General features: G+C 44.4%; 1 protein-coding gene across 1 annotated transcript; it reads right to left on the minus strand.

The window, feature by feature from the left end:
- Nucleotides 1–3,094: 3,094 nt before the first annotated feature.
- Nucleotides 3,095–20,219, minus strand: BPGM (bisphosphoglycerate mutase). Its single transcript, XM_019544518.1, has 3 exons — nt 20,129–20,219; nt 17,572–18,222; nt 3,095–5,445 (listed from the first exon to the last, which is right to left on the minus strand). Exons 2-3 carry the CDS (start codon nt 18,170–18,172, stop codon nt 5,264–5,266), a joined length of 783 nt encoding a protein of 260 aa, XP_019400063.1. The 5' UTR covers nt 18,173–18,222; nt 20,129–20,219; the 3' UTR covers nt 3,095–5,263.
- Between the last annotated feature and the right edge of the window lie 5,608 nt (nt 20,220–25,827).

A 25,827-nucleotide genomic window follows, 5' to 3' on the forward strand; every position in this document is an offset into this window, starting at 1 on the left:
CTGAGGGCAGGCCTGGGAAGATAACACAGTGCTGGTTCATAGTCAACTTCCATCAAAACCCTAGGGTAGGTTGGTCAAAAATACAGCCTGCAGATCAGTTTCACCCATCCCATGGGATTCCTGGAGGGGCCAAGAAATCGGAGGCAGGGCCCGCTGCCAAATTCCAGGGTACGAAGTTCCATTAGGCACATGCCATGTGGGGGGGCTGCTGTGCTAATTCCCACACTGCTACTGCTTGCTCCTCCACCAGGCCTCAATCTGGCCTATGAGGAACCCCCTGGTCTAGATCGAGCCCAGGCCAATCAAGTCTGACACTGCTGTCCTAAGGGGTTAGAACCCTCCACTGCCACATTTTCCCTCCCCTCCCCTGAATATGTACTGGAAATGGTAGAACTGCATTAAACAATAATGATCTACTCAGGCTAGTTATCTTTGCTGAGAAGCAGGGTATATTAGCTCACTGTGCTAAAATGTCTGTTGCCACTCCATAGCTAGATCGTTATGCTGTACTACACTGTCTGTGTGTGAAGCATGGGTTCTGCAGAACATGTCAGTGGGTCTGGCCAAGAAGTTTCCCCACCTATCTTAGATGAGTGGGTTTTTCAAGGTGTCACTGTCTGCAGCACAACCTCTGTGCAATGTAACATCTTCTGATCTAAACTTAAGCAGGATCTAACCAAGCCATTGGTGAGACATTCTTTGAGTCCAAGTAATACAGGAAATGGTGTCAACCGAGAGGCTCTTCTTCCCAAAATCAGAACTTAGCAAAAGACTCACAACAGTACTTGGAGTCCTGGCAAGCCAGTATTTCATCTCCATTCTTTAACTCCCAGGGCAGTGTGCGTTTTGGCAGTGGTATGCAATACTACCAGAACATTCCACCCAATGAATTCAGTGGGGAAAAAAAAAAAAAAAAGAATTCTTCTATTTATCTCTAAGCATTTTTGTACATTTCATGATCAAGCAATTTGGCTGTCCCAAATGCCTTCTGTATGGTCTCTATCTTAGGCTACAGTATCTGGGACCTTCTGTATAAAACTAGATGACAAAAGCATAGTCCCTACTGGACTTCATGGGGTCCCTGCTGCTTTTTTTCTGAAAACAAAACTCCACAGGGGGTTGAGATATTTAGAGGAGGGAGAGGGATGCTTTGTCCGATGAATCCACTTGTCCTAGAACCTTCAAAATGATAGACTTATGAAGTGACCAAAGGCCGCAGTAGGTATGAGCTGTTGCTGCTGTTGGTTTTTGCTTTACTTCCAGAATACTGGGCCCACACAAGAATCTGCATGTTATTCTTACCCAAGCCATCCCCATGGCTACCAACTTCTTTATTATCAAAGTGAGGCAATGTCCTTGCACTTTAAAAATAGCTATTTTTCACTCCAGAAGTGGCTGGATCAGGTCATGAGGGTGACATGTAGTAAGTGACAGCTTGATACACACCCTTTTATTTTCCAAATAAATGGGATAAAAATAGGACAAGAATCAGACAAAAAGTAAAAAACACACAAGAAAAGCAAAATTAAAGTTCCATTTGAGGTGAGTTTATTGCATTAGGAACAACTTGCCAGGACTACAATATTTACACATGTTTTCAACCAAAATCACAAAACTATTATCCCATGGAATCACACATTTCAAATCCAAAAAACCCCTTAACAAACCAGACTTAGGGTGCCAGCTTTATAGATACTGAATAATTTACAGAACTGAAGTCAAGGGGAAAAAAAATAATTCTCCCAACCTGGGATTTTATGACCACCAAGCCTGCCTCTCCCCTACCCCCTGTTGCAAGAGAACCTGTAGGTCTGGTACTCTGTCCCCACTGCTGAAAGCTGGCTTCGGTCCTTCTGTGTGTCAGGAACTCAGTTGTATTGAATACTAAGAGACCAATGTTACAAGCTGAATGTTACAAGCTCAGTAACTCACAGAACCAGGCCTCCAAGTCAGTCCTAAAGCAAACTAAAAGGCATCTGAAAGCCACTGGGATGAGGTCCAAGTCTCAGCCTGTTGCTGGCAAAGCTAAAGAGCACACAGTATAAACATTTGGTAAGGTTTAGTCATCAAATGGAGTCACAGCCAGAGCTATGGAAGTCCAGCTTTCCAGTATGCTCCTGTTGCCTCTAGACACAAGAGCACTGCAAGAACAATGTAGTATCTACATACCATGCTGCAATTCCCTTGTCATTTTCTGCAGTGCTGTCTCAAACAGTTTTGATCTGACCATTCCCTCCACCACCCCACCCCACCTACCTGGCTGCTAGAACTGATGCCAGCAGCTCCTGCATATTCACTCAGCACTTTCCCTCCTACCCTTCTGCTCTCCCCCAAGGGTCAGGCATTCATAGAACAAGTGCTCCCCACCAGGAGGACATAAGGCACCGATATCTAGAACATAAGAACTGCCATTTACTAGGTCAGAACATAGATCCATCTTGCTTAGTAGCCTGTGTCACAGTGGCAGAGTGGAGGCTGAAAGGGAGAGTGAACTGGGTAGGACTACAGCTATTTCTACTATTCCTCTCATGTGCAACCTACAGCATTTCAGGTCTAGCCCTCCTGTACATTATGCAAAAAGCATGGACAATTCTGACCTTGGTGCGGGTTGGTTTATTTAGCAGAGCTCTATTATAGTTGAACTACAGCACTTCAAAATTACTCTTTGTACTCCTGTAGTATTGTTTTATTGTAAACAGCTGTGGACTGTATTCTGGCCTCAGTCGTGTCCATGCATCCCAATGCAGCCAATAGGACATGTGTAGGTACAGCTGAGGGTAGGGGGGGTGATCCTATTTGCAAAACTATACTAATTATTCTCTACAAAATACTATATTTCTTGTAAGCTCTCTCTTTTCCCTCCCCTCATCATAAACAGGCACCCAAGTACATCGTGCAGATGCAAAACTCTTCTCTTGTTAGAGTCACAGGCAAAACCACTTTAGTGAACAAATTCATCAATGTCTGAGCCCACACCGCATTAGTCATCTTAGTGATGGGGCTCCTCCTCACAACTCTGGCAGGCATATTTGCCTGGACTGTCGCAATGCAGTCAGCACACTGGCTGCCAGCAACTTCTGAATCTAAAACGATCTTTTTACAACACCATAAATAATCCACACGTAATAGGCAACGTTACCTACAAGTGTCCACAGGTAACTATAGGGAATGAGGACTGAACAATGACTTGAGAATTAGTTAAAGTGAGATTTGAAATTGTGCCTTCTGGGTTTTTTTGCTTTTGCTTTTTTGGTTTTGTTTTGCTTTTTGTTTTCAAGAGAGAAACTTCGGCTTAACACAAGTGTAACTAGCCCCCTACTGGCAAGTGCTATTAATAAAAACCAAACAAACCAACAAACAACCCAGGTGTCCAAAAGACATTCATGCAAAGGACGCTTCTCTTCAGGATGTCAGAGTCAACATGCTTTGCTGACACCAGCTATTGCTATACTGTGAAGGACTCAAAGTGTATCAGAGCTGTGGTTGCCAAATGACTAGAGAAGCATGAAGCACTGACATGCTGCTCACATAGTCAGGAGACAGCCCATTTCCTAATACAAATAAAATCTCAGAAGAATTAGCAAGCTGCTCACTGCAAAAAAAGCAATATGTGAAGGGTTTGGGGTTTTTTTCCCCAATGAAAAAGACCAAACACTCAGGGAATTCAGACTCGTTACCTCAAAAGTCACAGCCAGGTCACATTCTGCCTTTGCAAACTCTACAGGCAGTCTCCACTGGTAAAAGTTTACTTACTGGGACAGATTCTGATTTAAAGCTACAACACTTGTACATGTGTTAACAAAGTAAAACTGAATAGTCACAACGTGGAATATAGTCACTTCTGAATGTAAAAACCACCACCACAATGCTAAATACAAACTATGTAAAGCTGCTTTAAAAAAAAGCAAGAGCGACTGCCCAGTGGGGTTGAGAAATTCATAGGACAGAGGGAAGTTACTTGAATATTCTTGCCTTTTTTGTGAGACCAGAAAAGAAAACTGTAGGTATTTCACCGAGCAAAATTTCCTCCACATGCTAACCTGCTTGTCATCAAAATCTCTTTGCCTCTGTAAGAAGCAGATATTGAGAATCCCCTGATAACTGAGCTTGTGGAAATGCTTGATAAGACTTCATTGTGGAAGCCACTCTCTAGCCCAACTTGCTTTACCTGGGACTCCACATGGGAGGCTCAGGGAGAACAAGGAGACATTCATAAGTGTTGGATTACACCTCAGTAGAAACAACAGGAGCATTTCTAGCAGTTTTAATGAATCAAGCTCAGCACACCTATTAAGTGTTTAAGCCCTCAAAAAAATGCAAGGAGGGATGGAAAACCAAGTTTAAAGTTCTGCCTAGGCTTTAAACCTCTTTGCACTATGGGTATGGGCTAGCTTCTGTCGAGCTACAAAACTGAAGCCCTACTACAGATGCCCTGATACAACCCAACAGAATTTATCTGTACAAGAAGGTTTTGGTAAAGACATGGTGCAGAGGAAGAAAGAGAACATCTCCAGGGCAAATTAACCCATGCTAACGCTTAGCGGATACAAGACACAGTTATATCCACAAGAAAACCCCACCCAAAACAAACAAACAACTTTGACTTAAATTCTGCTCCAAGACAACAGCTAGCCTTCAGCCCACAAAGCGATTCTTTGAGCCTGAAAATGAGCTGCTAAAAATAAAACTGCATCAAACACAGCAGCATTACTGCAATAAGCTCAAGGAGAGGTGTGTGTATTACATGGGTAGACATCTTAAAAAAAGGACTTCCAGCAGACAGTTAATCAGGTGCTTTATTGCCAACACTTACTTTTTTGCAATTTGGGAGAAATTAACACTTCTGGAAGTCAGAGACTAACCCTATAGTGATCCCAGTACCATGCAGTGCAAGCTGCCCATATAAGGCTCTGTTAACACTCATTCCAAACAAGTAACACATACTCCTACTCCTGCCTTGGGCCTCTCTCAAACTGAGTTTTGAGGCAAATTGTGTAACAATTATATGCTGTTCTAACTATCATCTAGATGAAATCATTAACTCTATTTTCACCCACCTATAACTCTCTCTTCTCCTGTTGAGATCTCAGCTCTCATCTTCAAAAGGAGACTGGTAAATATCCTTATTTAATACTTAATAATAAGCCCCTCCACTTACACAGTGCTTAAAATGAAGTAGTCTTTCAAGTGCAGCTTAACACTAATAAAGCATTACTTGTTACCACACACACACAGCTGAGGGTCAGTGTCATGTAAACATGATTTATTTCTTCTCAGTAGGTTTCACTTTCCCTTGATCTTCCACCTTTTTAATGGCAGCCTGGATAGCCTCTTGATCACCCAGGAACTGGTGAGGGCTAAGAGGGTGCAGATTTTCATCCAGTTCAAGAAGGACTGGCACACCAGTAGGAAGGGTCACATTAGCTATGTACTCATCAGAGATACCTGCCAAAGAACAAAGAGACACAGTTAAAATACAAGAGAAGACAACCACTTGCATTAAGATTTCCTTAACTTATCTCCAAAGAAGCTGGGCTAGGCCACTAGGCTCTCTGCCAAGGCAAAATCAAGTTAGCAAAGTAGGGACGAAGCACTGTTGACTCCCTGATTACATTTCTGGCTCAACCCTGGCTCCAATATATGCCAGTACAGTATAGCATCTGTGCTGAAGCCTGTCAGCAGACAACAGCCTTTAAGGAATTATCTGTCCAGCTGGATCACAGCATGGACAGGGCAGTACAGGAGCTAGCTATACACCGGGGGGCTGGAGAGAGGGAAAATGCACTTCTTGAAAGCACTATGGAAGTAGCAAAGACATGCCACTGTGCCCAAGTAAATTCCCAGCAAAATTTATACAAGTAGTTTCTTTTCTCTTTGGCCTACACAGAGGGGAGGGAGTACATCAGGAAAGAGGATCTGCAGAGCAGTCCCCACAAACTGCTGAAATCCTAAAAAGCTGTCGCTAGAGGTCGTTTTGACACAATAGACAATTTACCTGAATGCTTCTGAAACACTTAAGAGCCTAAATTTCATTGACTTTCAAACAAACAAGGTCTATATACAGTCCCCTGACAAGCACAGAACTACCACCAGTAGTATAATTAGGGGTGACTGCAGCCCTGGGATGCCAACTTAGAGATGCCAGAATGGCAGCCTCCCAGGAAGTCTATACCTGTGTTTCTCAACCCGTTGGGTCATGGCCGAAAAGTGGGTCACAAGAATATATGAAAGGGTCGTGAACGAACTTTAAAAGTAGATCAACAAACTTTAAAAATATATTCTCCTTTAAAGGAGAAAAATGTGGGGAAACTGAGTTTTCCCTTGCAGGCTGGCTTGAGGCTCTCTCTGTGCACCCCACATACCACCCTCCCTCCCCTCAGGGCATGTGTGCGGGGGAAGGGGGTTAGAACTGGCCATCTATGTTTACAAATGGATCCTGGTCCAAAAAAGGTTGAGACCACTGGTCTACACCATGGCAGTGGCAGCAGCTGAGTGAAAGGACTTCCTGCAACTGCCGTAGCACCAACAGCACCACCACTACACCGCAGCAACCAGGGAGTCTGAGCCCACATGGTATAAAAATCTGACACCCTCCCTCCCCTCCCAGTCTCCACAGCAAAGCAACCCTGTTCTGCAGGGCTCACACCCCCCACTTTCCCTAATCCTTCAGCTGTTTTGCCCAGGGTTTATACTCCAAGTGCTGCAGAGAAACAAACTCTCATCTTCTTGCTCCTGTTCTGTGCTTACCCAGGCCAGACAATGAGCATTAGAGGAGCCTAGGACAGACACCAGAGCTCCACTCTCAGGATCTCTCTAATCACCCAGGAGGCTAACAGATGTAAGGGTTTGTCATTACTTGAATCAAACAAACATTTTTCTCCCAGAAAATAAGGTTGGTTTGGGGGTTTTTAAAGGGGGGAGGGGACAGTGAGTAAACTGTTGATGGCTTACTAGATCCCTCCTAAGAACAGGATGTTTTTGACACATCAGGCTTATAGAAGCAGGCTGCAATTGTAATGTTAAACAGCCTCAAATAGTGCAATGTAATCAAGTTTCTAACTAAATTAACAGTAAAATGGACAAAACAAAAAGCATCTTGTGAGCAGCTGACAAGAGAGAGGGCTCTCCCTGAATACAGGAGTACAAGCTTAAGCAATTCTCACATCAGGCAGGGCCAGGAACAACATGTAATCACAAGCCCAGATAATAGCAGAGCTGTGGCTGCATGGAAGTTGGCATCTAATGGCTACCTGCCTGAGTATTTCCTCAGGGTGCTGGGCTGGTTTTGCAGCCTGACCTGAATCGGTGCTGCACTGGTGGCACAATTATCAGTACCTAAGTAGCTGCCTTTGGTCCATCATTTGTACATATCTTCCTTGAGGGGCAGTGCTCAAGGCTTGACACAGAACTCCAGGTGAGGCTTCATCAGTGCTAAATACAGCAAAGGATCATCCGAGTGTCCATATTTTTTCGGTCTACACATCCCCTAAACCGCATTCATGAAAGTTACTTATGCTGGGATTTACAAATGTGTGCAAAGGGAGTACGTGAGAAATAGGACTTGTTTGATAATCTTATACTGGATCAGCTATATAGGTGGGAGAAATGCAAAATTAGTATTTTGGGCTCAAAATGCATTCCAGCTTTCTTGGAAATCTTCCTTTAGCCTTGATGAGACCTTAAATCTCACTTTCAAATATGACATCAAACATCTAGGTGCTGCTGAGAATGTTACTAAAGTTGTTGTCTACCGCTGAATCTCAGTGGTGGCAGATGACAAAACAAGGAACACTGGTCTCAGATTGCAACAAGGGAAGTTTAGGTTAGATATTAGGAAGAATTTTCTCACTAGACGGGAAATGAACCACTGGAACAGGCTACATTGTGGAATCTCCATCCTTAAAGGCTTTTAAGACCCAGATGACTCAAGCCCCCCAGAGTGGTTAATCATTATAGATTGTACTCCGTAACAGTATGTTCTATTGTAAAGCAGGTACAAAATAGTCAAATAAAAGCTAAAGTTCACAAGCTCTAATAAGCAAACCTAAAAATCAGCACAGGGACCATGTAATGCACAGGGACCATGTAAATTTGTGGTTTCAGTGTAAACTAAAGCTCTTGTGAATGCCACATGGATTTATTTGTGAATCTGGTTCTCACACCCAAATTAAGGATGGTGTGCAGGCAGGAAAGGTGATGACATAAGCCCTTGCAAGGCACAAAACCCTTTATGCTATACTATAGGAGACTGCGGTTGTTCTGCAGAAAAGCATAAGAGTCCTTAGGTCTTCTCCACGCAGAAGAAATTATGTTGCAGCTCCTGCCAGCAGCTCCAGGAGCTGACAGGGGACTCATGCTCTGGGTATATACTCAAGGTCAATGTGTTTTTAGAAGTTTCATTCTTTAAGTTAAAAGCTTTAAGGCATATGCCAGGGTGTTTTGTTTTGTATTTAACAGAAAATGATCCCAAATTCACAAAACATAACCTCCAGGCTCTTTAAACACTATAAGCCAACTTCACTACAGATGTAAAGATATGAACCTAAACTACTACCAAGACACCCACAAAATATTTGGTCCCACATATTCCACAAACTTTGTTCTTTCCTAAAAGACAGTCATTTGTGAGGCTATCAGAGACTTGCTGAGAATCACCCAACGCAGATCAAGTTATAAAGAAGCATTTACATAGTCAATAGGTCACTGTCCAAACTGGAATTTGGCCAGGGACCTGAATGAACACTTCTTCACAAGAATATGGGAAAATCTTAAATTCCTACAAATGCTCAGGTACATTTTGCACCTTTTGCAAAAAAAAGTTTAAAAAAAAATAATAATAAATTAAAAATTCCAGCAGTGTGGCCCTGCCAGGGCTTTAATTGGGTAACAACTCAAAAAAAGTCACATAGTAAACAAAATACTTGTTATTGCATCAGCTAGGTTTTTCTGGATTTTTCACGTTCTGAAACATACTCCAATCTCTCTATATCAGGGGTCAGCAACCCCCGGCATGCGTGTCGAGCACAGCATACGAGGCCATTTTGCTCAGCATGCCACTACCAGCCTGGGCTCTAGGCAGCTGCTGCCAGCCACAAAGCCCGGGCTGCTCCCAGCAGGTAGCTGGGCAGCTGCAAGTCCTGCTGCAAGCACACTGGGCTCCATGGTTGGCAGCAGCTACCCAGAGCGTGGGCCAGCTGCAGCCAGGACACTACAAATATCTGCTCCAGGCTCTGGCATCAGCTCCATACCAGCAGGTACACGTGCACCTCGGAGTGGATAGTGGGGGAGGGCCCTGAGGCAGCACAACCCCGGCCTCTCTCCTGCTGCTAGCACAGAGCTGATGACTGGACTCCGGAGCCTGGCACAGCTGTTTGTAGCCAGTCTGGGCTCTGGGCAGCTGCAGCAGGCTCCACAGCCCCGGCTTCAGATCCATGCTGACAGCGACTGTGCGTACACCTCAGAGCGGACAGCAGGAGGGCTGTGCTGCCTCAGGCCCTATACCTACCATCTGCCCTGAGGCACGCATGCACCCATCAGTATGGAGCTGACACCAGAGCCCAGAGCAGCTGTTTGCAGCCTCCAAGCTGCAGCCAGCCCGGGCTCTGGTAGCTGCTGCCAACCACTGAGCCCAGGCTGCTTGCAGCTGAGCCCACCTGACTCCCACCTACTCCAAGCCCAGCTCCCCACTGGGATTAGGCTGGCACTGCCTCTTGCCAAGAGCACCGCACCTTTTGCGGGCTTAGCTGTGCGGGGTGGGTGGATGGTTGGGCAGATGGGCAGGCTCTGGGCCAGGGCCTTGGCCAGCTGTGCTGCAGCCCGGGGGCTGGCTCCCCAGGGAAGCACAGGGGCCGTGGCGGGACCAGGGCATTATTGGCTTGGACTTTGTCCAGCGGCCCAGGAGCGTGGCTCCATGAGCCCACACAGCTGGTTCTGTGCGTTTGTCAGCCTCCTCTGTCTGGTTCTGTGCATCTGTGTGCACATGTGTCTGGTTCTGGGGGTGCGCGCGCGCACACATGTCTGTTGGTTCTCTGTCTTTGTGCACATATGTGCGTCTGGTTCTCTCTCTGCTCTCCCTTTTCTTTCTCTCTCTTCTTGTCTCTTTTTTTCTCTCTCATTGCAACATGCTCAACAAAAAAGGAATACACAACAAAGGCAACATTTATGATTATTAAACATACTAATATGCAGTACGTCCTGCCATGTACCACCCCCCGCACACCACTGTTTTTCTGGCATGCCGGCACTGACACCTTCCAAGGTAGACACTGTTTTTTGCAGCACTCTAGCCAAAAAACATTGCCTACCCCTCCTTTATATGATGCTCCCCCTAATAATTACAGGTTCATCACCTGACAGAGTCAGAGGTTAAAGAGGAGATTAAGGGACAGAAAGAACTTCTACAGAAACACTCAATTGTACTAAATGAAACCAAACAGGTGTTAAAATACTTTTTACAGGGGACACATTACTCATACCCAATAAATATCCTATTTGCTAACAAATCACCTTTTTATTACATATAAAACACAAGGGGAATACTTCAAGCCAACTCAGTAGAACACTGAACAGAAATCAGACAAGATCTTGAACATATGCTACTATGACCATTGCAAGAGTCAGCTAAACCTGCTATCCAGTTACTTCTGATGCTGTAACAGAAGCCAAGTGACCTTTTATTTAAAACTCCTGCACCTGAACTGGCCAGTATTGCAATCCCATCAAAATTCACAGACTAAGAAGGATGAAGCCAGGACAATACCATATTTTCTTGAATATAAGAGAACCCAGAGTAAGATGACCTCCCTCCCCCAATAATTAAGTTCCATATATGAAAAAAATATAAATTTGTCATAATTTTCTAGGTATAGAATTGAATTACTGGAGGTCTGCCTTGCATTTGTCTCCCTCCCACTACTACAGGGGGGGGAAGTAAACCAGGAGGGTCAAAATGCACCCTTGCCCCTCCCCCAACTTTTACCCTCTGCAGACCCTCCCCTTACCATCAGATCTTTTCTCAAGTGAGAAACACATTTGAAACCACTGACCTTGGAATTAAACATATCTGTAATTAATTTTATATAGTACCCATAAACTTTGTTCATGCAGAATTGATACATGCTACATCTTGAAAATGCTGCAAGTTTTAACACAGGTATTCCATAAACATACTTCTAAGTAGCACTTCAGTACTTACTTATATGTAATACAAACTATGCATATTATTAGTCCAAAGCCAAAAGGCTCAGGTACTGCCACACAGTTCCTTGGGCTGGGCCCCACCAGTCAACAGCATTGCAAGTTATACTAACCTCACAGCTTGGCACTGCTCAGTATGAGTGTGTGCTTTCAAATACCCCCCACAATGGAGCCATGTGCTAATTAGCCCTCTCTCATGATTGGAACTGGGTATTCTTGGAACAAGCCCTGGGCTCCTTCAACACTTACATGCAGGTAAGACACAGGGCAACCTGGTCTAGTGCCACCTCATAGAGGGCAAGGCCACACTAATCTTTTGCAACAGACTGAGATATGGGGTGACAAAGAGATTCCAGGGGAACAGTTTGGGGTCCCTTTTGGTGATGTCTGCCAGGCATTTAAGGCTGGTGAAGAATCAGGAATTATTAAAAGTGGGAAAGAAAAAGGCGCAGCGCAGCTGTGGGAGTGCAGAGCAAGTTTAAATGTATTCAATGGTGTGGCTCACCATGACTTTATAAAGAGTCAGCATTAAGAGGGACTGAGCACAAGGGGCAGCACCATCAAGTATCTTATTTAGCTGGGCTGCACTAACCCATCTGTGTGGTAGGCTCCCATCTGCATGTTTGTCCAATATGGGCTATGTGTTTTATAGTCATGTCCCACATTGGAGGCATTTAATCAACTTCATAGTTGGCTTCTATTGCTGAGCACATGCTGCTTTTGGCAGTAGTTTCACAGTAGACACTGTATTTTATCAGGTTTCCTTGTAGGCCAATGTAAGATGAGTGGCTTTTCCCCCCCTTCACGCTGACTGGGGGAGGCTCATCTTGTATTCCAGTTAATATGGTAGTTGGATTTTAGCCTTTTGAGGCACTACAGGAAGTAGCACTGGTAATTCAATAGATAACACTCTTCCTTCCAAGTCTATTTCATATTAGCCTCAGCATAGGGTCTGTCCCTGGAGGTTCCGTCTTCCAGAGCCAGTCCCAAAGCAAATATTCTTCCTACCTGAGGTCACAAGAGGTCCAAAAAGCATTCAAAAAAGATGGGTTATCCACCCCAGAATCTCAGATAAATTTCAACTTAGATTGTGGCAGTCCTACCTACCAAAATCCCTCCTGCAGTTTCAAATCAACATCTCTGTGTCCTATCATATAATATGCTTGTATAGTATCAAATAGCTGCTACAGTCCACCTCAACAGCAACTGCATACAAAATTGGTACAGCACTTTTTTAAATAAGTTACTCACACTTCTCATTCTAAGGTTTTATTAGGCATACTGTCCAAGCTTATTTATACACATTATTGAATATGATCTACTGCCAAACAAATGTGATCCCACAATTATGTGCACTTTTACTTCAACTGTTTGTCAGTATTCTCCTGCAGTTAAGCTCATAATTTCACTCCCATAAAGGTCAACCCTCACTGTACAGGCTTAAAGACACGCTTCTTGATCAGCCCCAGCTATGCATTGTTAAAGAGCTGTGAAGGATTCAGTCATCTGTCAGGACAGCTGAAGATTCCCTCAACATGGGAACAAGACTCAGAGACCTTGTTGATGAAGCCAAAGTTGCTATTGGAACACAAATTACTGCCCCAAAATATTTAACAACTAAAACACAGAGTAGATTCACATCCTCTGGCACTTGATTTCTGGCCTTCTAAACTAAACTAAGTTTCAAAAGTCAGCAGACCTCTTCCCTTCCTCATCTGTTCCCAATAAGCAACTTGCATGTTTAAAAACAAAAACAAAAACCCATGAGGCCACTGTCCAAGATTATAAACAGATGTCAAATGTGTGACAAACAGCCTATCCACTTAATTGGGGAAAACACATCTCCCCTTGTCCTGCATTGGGCTGTGGCCTGATGCTGCATGATGACAGATGACATGTTCCCCACTTACAGAGACATGTCTCAGACTCCCTAGGAGGCCTATGCGAGAGACAAATGCTGGAGTTTCCCCACTTAGAGATGCCCTGGAGATTGCCCAAGGCATGTCTCTATAAAAGAGAAGAAATCTGGGCAGTTGATCCTGGGTCTTAAGTGGCCCAATTGTGTGTAGGAATTTCTGGGGCATGCAAGATCGGGCACTTCAAGCCCTGGGAGTGCCTGCCTGGGGAAGCTGGAGACCACAGACAGCTCCAGGCCGACTGTGCTCTCCCACCATAAACCTAACAAACATCTGCAGCAATAAAGCAGCACAAATTGGTACCACTTATATCCCAGCCTTATGTTACAGCCACAAATTTTTGGAATTTGTGGCATAAGGAGTATGGATATCCATTTGCTTGGCCCACACAGAAAAGAAAGCCCAGCAAAACTAAATGCATGAGATTCCTCCCTTAGCCATGGTTCACAGAGAATATGTATTCCCTTCCCTCACTGGAGCATTTTGGCACCACTAACACAGTAGCTTCGACTCCAGATGACAGCAAAACATCCAAATTTTAAAAAGGTGCCACTCTCCGTGGGGGAAAGAAGAAAAGGATGTGTAAGGAAGGGATGCATAATTCCTCTGAAAAGGGGCCTCAGCAAGATAACAGCTTGGGGTGGCAGTCTACTTCTGAGACTAGTTCTGCTGTTGCAAGGGAAATATCTCCAGGAAGATGGGCTAGACCAATTGACAATATTGCAGTAGGGTCCTTACAGAAGGGTCTCAAAGTGCCAAGTGTCAGGAAAAAGTTACAGCTGGTTCCCTTTCAGAAGGATTTCAGACAATCTCCTTGCACATCCTAATCCTACAGTTAGGCAGTTCAGAAAATTCAGTGTTTGGCATCTCAGACTGTCACATTAAGCTATTAAACTGTAGCTTTATCCAAAAGATTCTTTGTTGACATCTACGGTAGTTAAACAGTTCTCAATGTCTTCACTGCATCTTAGCCACTCATTAAATTTCTATGTTTTTAGGTCCGTCTCTCCACCCCAAAAGTCAGAAGACATGCATATGTGGCTGCTGATATTGTTTTTATTTGGAGTGCAGTAGTGCATAGCAGGCTCCAGTCACAAATTATCACTACACAGTGTAAAAATGATTGGGGGAGTGGGAGTGGAATGTGCAGAGAAAGGAAGCAGGGGGTGGGGGCAGAAGTTGCAAGGTGAGGTCACAACAAGAGACTTCAACAAGCAAGCACAGAACTTGGGGGGGGAGGGGAGGCTTTCAAAAGCCACACATAAGCCCACCCCTCCTGATGTAACCAGGGCAGCAAGATGTGCACATCTGTTGGGCCTGTTGAGAATGAGCCCCCATTTACCTTTTCCCCACTTCAAGCTGATTATGCACAGGATTATACACACATTCTCACTGAAGAGTTGTAGAAATAAGAGGTTCTGGACAGGACAGAATATTTTGGGCAAAAAAAAATATATATATACCTGTCCACAGGAGTTCTCACTGTGCAGGAGTTCCTTTCATCCTAAAGTGTGTGCAGAAGTAACATTCAAATGAGGGGGGCAGAGGGTAAAATAATAATTTTGCATGGAAAACATGACAGATCTTCCAGACATTTTAACACACCCTGTTTATAGCTACCCATAGAGCTGGGGGGGAAAAAAGACAATACCACACACAATCAAAGTCTTCTCAGCCCAAATGATGTGCTGCTCCAGTGAATGTGTATGTGTGGTTGGCAAGCTATCTTTGAATTAATTAAAATAAGGGCAATATTTATATGAAATTAATTACTGGCCTTGTTTCAAAAACAGCTGCGTTTCAAAGAGATTTCAAAAGGAGTCAATTAAAGTTCCTCTCTAAAACAACTAACTAAGTAGTTATTTTATCAGAGTATGTTAGTCAGGTCTTACTGCCATGCTAAGCCTTCTGGTTTAAATCTAGATACATTTGACTGATTTTTAACAACTAAGGCTACAGCCCATCAATACGGCAAGACATTCAGGAATGGGCACTTATTTTTGATGCCCTGCTTGGTTACTGTGAGCCTGATTTTTTAAAAGTGCCAAGACACAACTCCAGCTGAAGCTGACTGGAACTGAAAGTTCACAACAACCATGAAAAAAAAGGAAATCAAGATACTCAAGCTAGTCAACCAAAAAGCCAGTGGCCAAAGTACCTGTCTATATAACCACTGATCTATCACTTTAAATCACGCAAGGAATAATCTCCATAATTTTCAGGCAAATCAGCACCAGACCTATGATTTACTCCAGTTTGCCTAAAAACACATTTCAGTTTTATATCTGGAAGCCTCACATCATCAAGCTCACCTGCATGGTTCCAGTGACAAAGAAGCCAGGACATACCTGAACAGAACAGCAGAGAATTACATGTGCAGGGCAGCAGAAGGCAGGAAAGAAGCTATCAGCTGGCATAAAAGCTATGGAACTGGGCACTGTACCAATATTTCAGTGTATGGAATTCACTAAAGGGAGGCAATATACCATGGTTACACACAAGGGATGCAACTTTATGGGCTCATCTATACATGCACGTTACTGCACAGTAGACTAATTTACTATACAGTAAAGCATCACCGCCTACATGTGCACAGCAACTGGGCTGGTGTAGACTAATTTACAGCAATGTCAGATAGTCCCATCAGGTACAGAGACTACCCAACAATGAGGATAGGTGGCTGGACCAACCGGTTGGCCACCAACCGGTGGAATGGGTAAGGGTGGCGGAGCCCTCAGAAACTTGGGACCTCACGAGATGCCGGGGAGACTCATAATCGGACTACACGCGGAGACATCTGAACCAACTCCATTAATATCAAGTCGTGGCAGGCGAAACATATGCATGAGAGACCCCAATTATAGCTGATGACACCCTAGGCAAGTGGCAGGTCCACTGGGGACAACGATCCCTGACACACATTAATTGCATGTGTAGGTATGTTCTATATTCCATCCAGTTACTTCACCCCTTAAGGACTATGTACAGCTATTATAAGCTTAGACCTGTCCCTAAAGTACTCTAACTTGTGTTGGGAGTTGGGCATCTGTAGCTTCAAAAAAATCAAGGTGCTGTAATCAGCTGTCACCGCCCTGAGATCTGCAGCAAGTAATTCTTGGAGGTAGCCAAAACATACAAGTTTTAAAACGGGTGTCAAACCAATTACAAATGTTATCTGTTCTAATTGTGGTTAAACCTGTATTTAACATGGTTAAAATAATGCAGGAATTGTAGTCAGCTTGCAATACGTCACCCCTGAAAGAGAGGCTTGTCTGGCATATGGCTGTTTTCCTAGAATATATTCAACCCAGTTTTAAGGAGACAGGGTGCTGTGCCATATGGGCAAAGCACACTATCTTTATTAATGCAACTGATTTCCCTTCGCTGTAGTGTAACATCCCCAAAGATGCTGCCCTAAGTGTTCGGCATGCATTTCCTCCATGAATTTTATCCCTGCTGAAGCAACAGCTGCCGAGATTGTCCCAGAATGCCCCAGTATGAGCAGTGTTCAATAGATGCACATTTGTTCTTTGATTCAAGATGGCTACTGTGTAACATTTCACAGAATGAGCCAGGGTGATCACATCTCTAACAGAACACAGCATCACAGTTAAAAATGGTGCTGTAGGCAAGAGCTAAATTAGTAATTGAAAAACTGGATGAAATGTTATATTAATTTGAGGAAGAAAAACTTAGAGCCAAGGCTGTAAAAATAAGATCTGTCCCAAAGCTGGCAACAGCCTATGGAATATTATTAACTTACCCTTTTTCAGACCCCGAAGGAATCAGTAAAACTATACAGGATTCAGAATGCATCTGTTCGGTGCCATGCACTCTCTAGATAGGAAAGGAGATAATGTGCATAGGTAGATTTGCAGGCTTTATCAAACTTCTGTCTGACACAGCATGTGAGCACTGCAGTGGCTTCTTAAATCGTGACAAAATTAAGAGACAAATCTTATGTGTTGCCATGATGTGCAACTTCCTTTGCATTCCTACCACATACACTTCAAAAGCCAAGCATCTGACTTAAACTGGGATAAAAATATCAAAGTATAATATCTGGGTATTTCAACAACCACACCATAGTTGGCAACAGCCACATGGCTAAATTCTGACCCCAAGTACCTATCCAGAATAACCCAATTCATCCAAATTTATACCAATACAGAAGAGATCCAAAACTGAGATAAAGAGATTAATTCTATGCCACCATTCTTCCTAATGTCCTATTTTTGCTCCTAGAGATCAAGCTAAAAAATACAATGTTCTTACAAACTGAAAAATATTAAAAGCTACTACTTTCCTAGTTCGTGAAGGATGCACAGGGCAAAAATAAGGTTGACCTCTAGTAAAAAAGTTGCATTGTTAACAAAGTTGGCTCATGGACTAATACAACTCAAGAACAAATTATTTTTACTTACTGAAGCACACTTGGGAAGGACAGCAAGATCCTTACCTTCCAAATGCTTGAGCAGGGCCCTAGCACTGTTCCCGTGAGCAGATATGAGGATCGTTTTGCCACTTTTCAGTTCCGGCACTATCTTTTCATTCCAGTAGGGAAGGAGTCTTTGAAGCACCTCTTTCAAGCTTTCAGCCTTTGGAAGCTTGTCCTCCGGAACATCACAAGACTTATATCGGCGATCGTTATAAATCTCATTGTAGTAAGGATGAGATTCCGTTATGGGAGGTGGAGCAACATCATAGCTTCTTCTCCAGATCTTCACTTGCTCTTCCCCATGGTTCAAAGCCATCTCTGCTCTGTTGAGACCTATCAGTGCGCCATAGTGGCGTTCATTCAGCCGCCATGATTTCTGAATGGGGACCCATTCCTGCCCCATTTCTTCTAGCACCAGCCAAGCAGTCTGAATAGAACGAGTCAGGATGGATGTAAACACAAGATCAAACTCAAAACCCAGGGATTTGAGAAGTTTCCCAGCGTTCTGAGCTTCCTTTATCCCATCACTGCTCAGCTTCTGATCCACCCAGCTGCAAAAGCGGTTCTCCTTGTTCCAGGCTCCCTCCCCGTGTCTTAACAGCACAAGCTTGTACTTTATCATTTTGACCACTGCACAGCTTGCGACTGGTCTGGTACTTAATGATGACACATCTAGACAAAGATGAGACATACAATGAGCACATCAAATCAGTCCATTATGCAATGTGTTACGATGGGAAATTTGGCATTAGACAACAGATGGTTACACCAGCAGATACAATTTATTTTGGGCCCTTTGAATGTCATGTCCTCTGAAATAAGTTCTTTATGACTTTAGTACCACCTCATCCTCAGCTTTGAGCTCCTTCTACAATATTTAATAAAAATATAACCACCCTCCTATTTTTAGAGCATACTTTTTCTACACAACCTGTAACTAACCAGGTCATAGTAGCATAGTGCTTAGGGTCAGAAGGGACCTAAACAGATCATCAGGTCCAACACCCAAATGCTGTTATGTGCTTATTAAAGCTTCAAAAATACAAACCGTCCTACTCTGCTGTGCTCCTTCAAACCCCTAAACAATGCAGCCCTGGTCTACATATCTGCTCTTGTTCCCCAAGTTACCTCTTTATTGCCAGTTATGCCAATGTCTATGTCCTGTTCTCCACCAGGGCCCCTGGGGAGCCCTTCATACTCCCACTCCTATATCCTTGTCCATAGTTACTTGTACACACGATGCCACCCCCATCCCTTCCCACACTTGCCCAAACCCCTTCAGCATTTCAGTTCAGCATTAATACTAAGAGAAGCCCAAGCTATGAGTTGACAATATAAAACAATTTCTAAAAATGCCACAGGAGACCCTTGGGGTTATTCCTTCCTCTCCTTGATTTTCAACTATGTCTCACTTTCTGTGGGTCCACAGAGTGGACTGCAAGACCTTCAGAATAGGGATCATAACATCTTTGTTCCTTGTAGAGCAGAAAGCATATTTTCTGCCCTTAAACTAATCAAGACATTTTCAAGTTTTTTCTCTGTTCATCTGTTGCCTAATCTAGAGGTTCCCAACCTCCAGGCCACAGCCCAGTACCAAGCCATGAAGGACTGGCTGCCAGACCAGAACTCTGAAAGTGACCGGCATAACGTGGACCAGCAGCCAACCCTTTTTTATACTCAGCCAGTCACTTCTGGTCTGCAGTTTGCTGGTCTGCGGTTTGCCAGACCATGGTCTGAAAAGTTGGAAACCACTGGCATAATCCACAGAAGATTGTCATCTTCAGGGAAATTTGGACTAGGCTAAGAGATTACTATTTTCTAAAGCAGCCATATATTTTGGGATGTCTAATCTGACACCCCATTTTCAAAGGCATCCTACACTTCCATTAGCACCAATTAAAATGTTGGGTGCTTAGCCTCTGAGCACCTTGCACTAGGAAACCAAAATAAAGTCTTCTAGCCATTTCTGACCTTATAGAAAGTTCATTCAACCCTGCTAGGATCCAGATTTATGGCTACAAATTGCAAGGCTGGCATTTACTATGCTAAGTCATCACCTCTGAGATCTCAATGTTTTTAGAAAAGGAGTCCTACAACTCACTTTAGGCTCTAAAGTCAAAAGTACTTTGTTTTCAAAGTTTTCTGCTGACAGGTACCAGGTTCTCCCCACAGCAAAATATCATGCAAGTTTCATCATATCATCGTAAGCAGACCTAGTTTATACAGATCCTTCAGATGTACAATCCATTAAACCTGAACAATTAATTAACTGACTGATTTGCAGGGCCAAAGTCAGGCTTGATGTAAACAAGAGGGCAATGAGAGTTGCACCTACTTTTACCAGGTTTAAAATGGGCACTATGGGCCTCAACACAAGCCAACCAAAGACCCACTGAGAGCTAAACGCATCCCTGGTATAGCTATGGACCTCAGGACAATTACATTCCAGATGAACTTGGACCAATATTCCCAAAATATTTGAAAACCGAAGTGCAGTAATGCAATTCCTAGAAACCAGCTCAACTACTGCAATATTTAGCTAGAAACTTTCAGAGAAATGTGTGGAAATTATACTTACCTTAACTACTGTAAATGGACTCAACTTACACAAACCCCAGGCACAGAGACTGGAGTGGCTGTGAAGAGTGTAACAGCCTCTGTATATACAGCTACCTGCAGGAAGAGAAAAAGTGAGCATGGATTTTAGTACAAGAAGAAACCATGCTGATGGATTGATGGACAGCCCTGCCATTACCTGTTCTCAGATCTTTAAGAAAAATGACCATCCCCTGCATAGGCAGCAAAAGCCAGACTGCCTCATCCTGTAAGATGTAAAGCTATACATCCTGCATTCCAGAAGAAAACAAGCCTTGCTTCCCCAGTGATCCCAATTCTATCCCTACAGAAACTCACTTGGATACCACAGCAAAATGAACACAAGAACTTAATAAATACATATATAGATAAACGAGAGGCAAAGTCTATGCCCTGAAATTCTTGGAAGACTAGGGAGCTAAAACATACAATGCCTAAAGAAAATACTGCCAATGCAAAGATCAGTAAAGAATGGTTTTGCAGGAGGAGGAAAACATGAAAGCTACCTCTAGCACTGAAGCAGCATGGAAAAAATGGCAGCAAAAAGTACAAGCAGTAATTGAGGTAAGGAGAATGAAATCGCAATGCAAGGGGGTAGCTACACCTTACACGAGAGGTTTGCTGTCCTATTTTATTACAGACTCGCATCTATTCTAGAACAAAATAAAGATCAGACTTGAGAAGCCTGATTTTTGCTCCAAAAGGCCAAGTTTAGCTAGAAGGCCAATAAAGGAGAGCAATACAGCTGAGACAACAGAAAAAGTCCTATCTTAGGGCTGATATCATGTAGCCTAAAGGGAGAGGAAAGAAGGAGATGGACTTCAGGGCAGTGGATTACATCACTAGAGGTAGGAAAAAAACAACCAGAAAATAGACTAAGATTACAGTACTGGGTACAAAAAGTAAGAAATGGATTTTGACAGACTGTTAGGTAGTAAGAGAGTGGGAAGGAAGGGAAGACCCTTCATAGCATAAGCCTAGACATGGGAAGTGAAAGAGAAAGAAGAACCAAAACCTAAAACAGTGGTTCTCAACCTTTTTAAACTCCAGGCATCCCTCAGAAAATACCAGCTCTTAGCTTCTAGCTGTTTTTAACTACAGAAAAATAATAAAGCAATTCTTCTAAGGCAAATAACTCAGAAAGACCACAACAGGTCACTGTTTTTGAAACCATGAATTCCTGCTTGATATCTTGACGTTTGTATCTTGTGACTCACATGTAGGTGTTTGCACACCTAACATTGTTAATACAGTGCAGTGCCTTCAAAAGGATTTTGCAGCACTGTAGGGCGCTGCAGGACCCTGGTCGAAAGCCATAGACCACAGACCTAAACTTTTGAAGATCACCTCTCAGGTCTCGGAGAACTAACTTCCCTAGCTTTTTAGCACTGGCATCTTTCCATGGGGGTTCAGAAAGATTAAGTCATCATTTGTCTCTTAAAGGAGAAGCACTGACCCCGCCTCTGAGGGAAGCGGGCAACACCACAGCTGAGAAGTGGGGGAGTGACAGATGGCTCAGAGGACACCAACTGCTTCTGCACACCTGCTGCTTGTTCAGATACTGTTCCCTCCCCATTATGAGCCACAATGAGAAAAACAAACAGTTAACAGCTTGTGTCCTACAGAGTGCAATCAAAACCATCCAGTGTGCAAGCAAAACTCTACCCTCACAACATAAGGACAGGCCATTGCCTTTGCATAGCATGTGTTTCTGTGCCTCCACTGATCTCATTTGGAAGAACAGATGAACAATTTATGCAACTGTCCCACTTCCCATCTGAACACAGTTGAATCAGTGGGCCAGAAAGAGTCTTACCATGTCTGACTTGCTAGTACTTTATGTAAACTTAAGTTCAGAATCAAAGAAAAATAGGGCTGGAAGGTATCTCAAGAAGTCATCTAGTTCAGCCTCTTGCTCAAGACAAGGCTGTCCCTGACTAAACCATCCCAACCAAGTTTTGTCTAATCTCCTCTTAACAGCTTCTAAGCATGGAAATTCCACAACCTAAGTAGCTTGCCCCTCACAGATCAGAAGTTCTTCTTAATATCCAACCTAAATTTCCATTGCTGCACCTCTCCCTCAAAGCCTGAGGACAGTCTGCATCAGTGGCTCAACTTTTTTTTGGACTTGAGGCACCCTTCCATAACTTTCTGAATTGAGTGCTGAATTCCAAAAACTAATGTATTAGAGTACTTACCTCCTTATGCAAGGGCTGGGCTTGGCCAAACAGGGATAAGCCTGAGCCTGGCTTATCTTCTTAGCTTACTTATCTCCTCACTGCACCCTTCAAAGGATCTGGGGTATATCAGACTGCCCTGGCCCCTGGGTTAAGAATCACTGGTATATTACTATCCTCTTTATAATCACTTTTCAGTTATCTGAAGACTACTATCAACCCCCACATCCCAGTCTTCTCAGATCAAATTATCCTATTTTTTTTCAGCTTTTCCTCATAACTCCCGTTTCACACATCTCTAACAATTTCTGTTGCTGTCTGATATTTGTACATGTCTTTCTTGTAGGGTGGTGTTCAATACTTGACATAGTAATTTCAGGTGAGGCCTCATCAGTGCTAAATACAGCAAAGGAGCACTTCCCTTGACTTGCAAAAGACACTCCGGTTACAACCCAGTATGCTATAAACGTTTTTTTCTTTTTTTCACAAAGAGCATGCTGTTGGCTCATTCAACTTGCACTAAATCCCCCAGGTTTCCCTCTGCCTTACTGCGGTATAGCCAGTCATTCCCCGTTCTCTATATGTGCACGCAATTCTTCCGTTCTAAGTGCAGGACTTTGCACTTGCCCTTGTAGAATTTCATTTGATTAATTCCGGACCCTTTTTCCACTTTATCAAGGTCATTTCTGAATCCTATCCCTACCCTGCATAGTGTCTGCACCTCCACACAGCTTGGTCTCACCTGCAAAGCTATTAAAAATGCAGTCCATCCTTCAAAACATGAATGAAGATACTAAACCTTCATGAAAAGTGCTGTGCCCTGCCCAGTAAGATCACATAAAGAACAGTATCTGTAAGCTGAACAAAACTGCAGTTTCCATATCTGTAGAATATTATCTCCTTGATCTCGTTTTAAAAATCCACTGTATCACTTCCCTTAAAGACATGCAAACTTAACACAAGGGTGCACTGTTTTAACCCGTCTTTTGCATGCATATGCACACCCACCACCAAAACATGAAACCTTCACATTCACAGACAAATAAGTTTAGAATCATAGAAAATCATAGGAAATGAAGGTTGGGCGAGACCTCAAGAGGCCACCTAGTCCAAGCTCCTTCTCAAAGCAGAACCTTCCCCAACTATCTCATCCCAGCCAAGGCTTTGTCTAGCCAGGTTTTAAAAGCCTCTAAAGATGGAGGTTCTAGCACCTCTCTGGGTAGCCTGCTCCCGTGCTTCTTGGTAAGAAAGTTTTTCCTAATATAACCTAAATTTCCCTTGCTGCATCTTGAGACCATTGCTCCTTGTTCTGTCATCTGCCACCGTTAAGATTCAGTAATAGACAAAAACTTCAGTAACAATCTCAACAGCACCCAAGCCTGCTGACTTGGAAGAAAAACCCCAAAAAACCCAACCCCACTCCCCCCCAAATGCACTTTGTCAGAAGCAGCAGCATAATAGTTCAACCAGCTCCACAGCATCTGTATAGATCACAGGCTTCAGCAGGGCTTTTGGGTGCTTTTATCTAATAACTGACTCAATCAGCTATTAGATAAAAGCACCAAAAAAGCCTCTCAGAGACACCCGATCTATACAGACTTTGGGCAAGCTGAGTCAAACTGAAGTGATCCCTCTTCTGGGCATGCACTGGGCTCGGGGCAGGGGCACACCGAGTTTAAAGAACTGTTTTTGTTTTCTACATCTGTAAGCATCCTAAATGATTTATGTCATACTTGAAAATGAGGTTTAAGTTCTTATCAGGGCTTTACAAAGATCTCCAAGGAAGCTGGGATGTCTTTTGAGCCTAAAAGTGCATCTCACATTTCTCCCAGCTATATAACTGATCCAGTATAAGATATTAATAAACAAGTCCCATTTCTCACATATTCCCCTCACACATTTCAAATCCTGACATAAGCAGCTTTCATAAGTGGGGTTTAGGGGATGTCTAGACAGAAAAATGATGGACGCTCGTGTGATCCTTTGCTGTATTCAGCACTGATAAGGCCTCACCTGAGAAAGCCTTGAGAAAGAAAGTCCCACAGAAGGGACACGCAAGGCAGCTGGCTCACGTACTGATAATGGGGTCACCAGGGCAGCACCAATTCAGCTCAGGCTACAAAACCAGCCTAGGACCCTGAGGAAATAGTCAAGCAGGTAGCCAACGGGTGCTAATGCCTGTGCAGCCACTTCTCCACCGGTATCCACCTGTCTGTACAACCTGCAATGGAGACACTTCGGGAGTCACTTGCCTCAATGATTCTGTCTCCAGATGCTGTGTCACCACAGATTACGACCCTCTTTTGCCACGGCGGAGAGAGAATCTGTCCACGGGCATCGCCCCCTTCAAGCACTCGCAGATGACTGTAGAAGCAGAGCAGCTGCGAGGTCAGCACGGGGGACACTTCCCAGACCCCTGGACCCCCATCCCCCCTTCCCATGAGCTTCGCCCGCTCGGACCCAAGCAGAGGCAAGGCTCCCAGGACCACCGCCAGCCGCGGACATGCTGGGCTCCAGCAGGGCGCCAGAAGCAGCCCCACCACCCACGCTGGGCTGCAACCCTGCCAGAAAAAACTGGAGAGGCAGCACCCTAGGAGCCAACTACCCAGCCCAGACTACAGGGAGCACCTCTGTCCAGCTCGACCGCCTTCAACACCGGGGGGGGGGGGTCAGGACACAGCGCAGGAAGAGACGGGCTCTGACTGACCCCTGCAGCCCAAAGCCGACTCCCACTCAGCAAAGGCGCTGCCCCCGGGGCGCTCGCACCAACCACGCGCCTGCCGCACCGGAGCCGGCAGGAAGGACGAAGAGACTCAGATTGGCTCCTGCGGCAGAGTGGCGCGGCCCGCAGCCAATCATGTACCGCTCATCTTGAAGCGCTAGGAGAGAGGCGGCGGGGGAGAAGGTGTCCCGGCTGTTGGGGACGTGCCCCGCCCCCTCCCCCTCGGCGCACGTCCGCGTCTGCCAGTGCCAAGCTCGCCCCGCCCCGCCCGGGTCTAACGGCCGCTCCGCGCCACGTGACTAACCTGGATTCTCCCCGCCCCGGTGTGTCTTCGAAACTCAAAGAGTAAAGGGGTCCGGCCCTTGGTGAAAGAGTTTTAGTGGGGAGAAAGGCCCAAATACAATCAAAGTATACCAGCCTGTGGAAAAGGCTGCCAGATGCCACTAGCTTGTCCCCAGTCCCTAAATGATAAGGAATTCCATGCATCCCTCAGCCCGAAATAAATATAACTCCACCTCCAACACTCACAGCCAGAATCAATTCCCATCTTCTCCAACACAACATTTGCTCCTCCTTGCTGCCTCTGTTCCTCCTTATCCAGGTCGAAGCAGAGGCAGGGCAAGGCTAGGGTTACCATACGTCCAGGTTTTCTCAGACATGACCTCTTTTTGGGTCCGCTCATGGAGGCCTGGGTGTTTTTTTTAAATATCAACAAAATGTCCTGAGTGGAGGAAGAGCATTGAAGCCTTTCCCAGCTTGCCCTAGCAAGGAGCTGCTTTGGGA

Source organism: Crocodylus porosus, unplaced genomic scaffold (assembly GCF_001723895.1).
Source record: "Crocodylus porosus isolate Cpor-Errol unplaced genomic scaffold, CroPor_comp1, whole genome shotgun sequence".
Lineage (NCBI taxonomy): Eukaryota > Metazoa > Chordata > Crocodylia > Crocodylidae > Crocodylus > Crocodylus porosus.

What these genes read in the sequence shown, in the direction of transcription:
- BPGM (XM_019544518.1), bottom strand. Translation starts at nt 18,172, where the DNA reads ATGATAAAGTACAAGCTTGTGCTGTTAAGACACGGGGAGGGAGCCTGG. An exon ending in CCTGCTCAAGCATTTGGAAG is followed by an intron (nt 5,446 to 17,571) that starts GTAAGGATCTTG and finishes GTTCTTTGGCAG; the next exon opens with GTATCTCTGATGAGTACATA.